This window comes from Terrapene carolina, unplaced genomic scaffold (genome assembly GCF_002925995.2).
Source record: "Terrapene carolina triunguis isolate 2854851 unplaced genomic scaffold, T_m_triunguis-2.0 Scaffold714, whole genome shotgun sequence".
NCBI lineage: Eukaryota > Metazoa > Chordata > Testudines > Emydidae > Terrapene > Terrapene triunguis.
In genome coordinates this window covers 17,733,023-17,736,589 of record NW_020665065.1, presented here as the reverse complement: position 1 = coordinate 17,736,589, position 3,567 = coordinate 17,733,023, and the positions used below count along the sequence as shown (strand labels likewise).

The 3,567-nt window shown below is 48.8% G+C and overlaps 1 protein-coding gene across 1 annotated transcript in view; it reads left to right on the top strand.

The window, feature by feature from the left end:
* Nucleotides 1-3,567, top strand: part of LOC112111126 (regulatory solute carrier protein family 1 member 1-like) — a 26,140-nt gene that overhangs the window by 9,376 nt on the left and 13,197 nt on the right. The window contains exons 6-7 of the mRNA XM_026660114.1: nt 1,445-1,548; nt 2,176-2,365. Coding sequence (XP_026515899.1) covers nt 1,445-1,548; nt 2,176-2,365 — 294 coding nt within the window. The remainder of the gene's footprint in view (nt 1-1,444; nt 1,549-2,175; nt 2,366-3,567) is intronic.

Sequence of the window (3,567 nt, the reverse complement as noted above, 5' to 3'; positions counted from 1 at the left end):
GGTGCAGCAAGGGCTCAGGGCAGGGGGTTGGGGTGCAGCAGGGGGTTCAGTGCAGGGTGCGGCAGGCGGCTCAGGGAAGGGTTGGGGTGCGGGATGCAGCAGGGGGTTCAGGGCAGGGGGTCAGCGTGCAGCAAGGGGCTTAGGGCAGTGGGTTGGAGTGCAGGAGGGGTGTGGCAGGAGGGTCTCGGGGTGCAGGGTACGGCAAGGGGCTCAGGGCAGGGGGTTCGACTGCAGGAGAGGTTCGGGGGGCGGGCTCTGGCCTCGCACGCACCGGGGGCAGGGCAGGCTCCCTGCCTGCCTGCCCTGCCCCTGCGCCGCTCCGGGAAGCGGACGGAACGTGGGGGAGCAGGGGCACAGGGGTGTGTGTGTTGCTGTTGCTTCAGGCACTGCCCCCATTGGCCGAGAACGGGGAACTGTGGCCAATGGGAGCTGCTGGGGGGGGCGGAGCCTGAAGCAACATCGGCACACACACCCCTGTGCCTCTCTTTCCCCAGGTTCCATCCGCTTCCCGGAGTGGCGCGGGGGCAGGGCAGGCAGGCAGGGAGCCTGCCCTGCCCCCAGTGCGCGTCAGGCCGGAGCTGCTCTAGGTAAACGCTGAGGGAGGGTGGGGGGGCCGCGAGGAGCTCGCGGGCCACAGAAAATAACCTCGCGGGCCGCGTGTTTGAGACCCCTGCTGTAAACTTTGGGAACTGCTATAGAGTGGGTGAGCTTAATGTGATCTTGATAAATTCTTACACCAGACACACACTAACCAGGATTCCATCATGTTTAATGTTTTCATACAATTATCCTAACACTTTAATTCCGGTAGGTCTAGAGCCCCCATACAAATACTGAGGAAACCTTGATTCCTGGTGCTAACGGGTTATAAATAGCTTTATTCTTTGGTATGGGGGGTCAGGATGGGGGTAATGGGCAGTGTGAATTGTTCAGGGCAGAATTCCAGTGCAGCTGAGTGAACCTCATTCCGCAGTGAGGAGAGCACTTCAAGATATCCGTGTTCTTGCATAGGTTTGTCTGAAGAAAATGCCATACAGGGAAATATTCTCTTTATTCCTTAAGACGTTGACTGTGAATTAAAGCACCAAAAACAAAATTCCACACACTGAGCAGCTTCATGCAGCTTCTTCAGCTCTAGCTTGAGGGGTTAGCTGATCAGTTCCTACTGCACTGCAGATCCAGTCAGCTTTTAAAATAAAGGGGGGGGAAATAATTAGCCCCTGGGGGCTAGCAAACTCTCAATAATCACCAGGGCTGGCTCAGAGTAGGCTTTTCCACAGCCAAGTCTATGTACATTGTGCTCCGATTCCATAACCTACCCACGGAGACTCTGTAGGCTTTCTCTTGGATAGAGAGATACGTACAGTCGAGTCCTCATGCTGCGGTGCTTGAGCACTTCTAGAGGCCGGAGGGCAGGTAACATGGTGTTTTCTGTGTGCTTCAGCTCAGGTTCAGATTGAAGGGGATTTTCTGCCGTGTTCTTTCTCTATCCTCGAAGAACAGCCCATGGATATGCTTCTAGGACTGGATATGCTTAAGAGACATCAGGTAATGGAATCCGTTGGTGCCTGTTTTGCAAACAATCCTTGGCTCTTTCGTAAGTCCTTAAATGTAAAATCGTTATCATCCTTATGAATTATTTAGGGATAAAAAAAACTCTGACGAGATATATCGACATGGTTTTCCCATAGATTATGGGGGAAGCACTTATACCTTATAGGTTGTGAGTACTTCGTATCTTGTCCCAGCCTAAAGGTCTTTGCTCTGAACTCTTGGGGCCTGAAAATCCTCTGAGGTCTATACATGAGCCATTTAGAATAAAGACTCTGGGAAGTCCTCACTTGTAGCCGTAATCCTAGTAGGGCTGAAGAGCAGAAGGACCGTAATGATTCAAGAGCTGGCTAATAGGAGCAGCTGTAAGAAGCCACTTGGCACATTGAAGGCACAGGCTGCTGAGTTATTTCTACCCAGTATTTGTTTTTAGATCTACCAGTTGTTAGCACCTTCTTGACCCTTCATCCAGTGCATGTAACTTTTCACTGTGTTAACCCCTTGATGTTTGGAAGGGACATTTTTCTAGTGCATTGTTTAATGTGTCACTAATTTATGTATTCTGGTCCTGTTTTATGACTGATGGGCACCAAGACATCATTTGCATGTGTCCTCTTTTCCCAGTGTTCCATTGATCTCAAAAAGAACGTACTAGTGATTGGTACCACGGGATCTCAGACAACTTTCCTTCCAGAAGGGGAGCTCCCAGAGTGTGCAAGACTGGCATATGGGCCAGGGCGGGAGGACATGCGGCCGGAGGAGATTGCAGACCAAGAACTGGCAGAAGCTCTACAGAAATCTGTAGAGGAAGCAGGTACCACAAGGAGCCAAATCAGAGTAACAGTCTGCAGAGTGCTATCAGTAACATGTCAGCTCTGTGTCCTGTACTAGAAAGCTCCTCACTTTTCTCAGCTGTTCTAGTGCATCTTACTGAATGTAATGCCAGTGATGAGCAGGGGGACTTTACCCTCTCTTGCAGAGCCTCCTGATTGCTGCACTCTTTTCCTTGGGAGATCTCAATCAGATCTCTCTTTGTGGACAATACAGGCCGATGGGTTGCTGTGCCATTTTAACTTGGTCTTTCTTTGTGGTTGACTAGTAGCTCTCCCATTCCTCCCTGCCTCCATAGTCCATTCATCTTGTTGTTTTTAATGTACAGCAAGGGGACAATTTCAGTTAAGTGATATTTTAGCCATTTTAATGGGGGGGGGTGAGAGGGGGGCTTTGTGGCAACAGCCATGAGCCATGGTCTAATCCCCACAGTCTATACAAATGCTAAAGGAAAATTGTAGTGAGCAGTTACAGAATTGTCAATTGATATTTATTTGCTCTGTAGCTACATAAATATATGAATTTTCTAAACTGTTTTTAGAAATACCTATACTGCTTCAGTTTCTCTTTGGTGAATAGTGATGGTATCTCAGAGCTGAAATATTATTTTACTCTGCAGCTCTGAAAATCTGATTTCCTATTTATTCAAATGAGGAGTTACATTTACTGTATCCTAACCTACATCTTCGGTGTTAAAGGTGACCTGCAAAGGGGAAAACTAATGAGCTTGTGCCCCTTCTTTTACTGCTTTACAACATAGGAGAAGCTGTAAAGGTGTGCAGATTCCAGTCCTGGGCTGGAAGGCCATGATGACTGGAGTACTAGTGAAATGGGGCTTGTCTGCACTGCAGATGCTCTATAGCATCAGAGCTGTGATGCTGCAGCTGTCACTGTAGCGTAGACACTTGCTGTGGTGATGGAGCGAGTGTTCCTGTTGCTTCATCTAAGTCAAATCTAAGGCCTGGTCTACACTACGACTTTAATTCGGATTTAGCTGCGTTAATCCGAATTAACCCTTCACCCGTCCACACCACAGAGCCAGTTAATTCGAATTAAAGGGCACTTAAAATCGATTTCTGTACTCCACCTCGACGAGCGGAGTAGCGCCAAAATCGATTTTGTTAATTCGAATTAGGATTAGTGTGGCCGCACACCACCGAATTAATGTGGTTAAATTAATGGGGT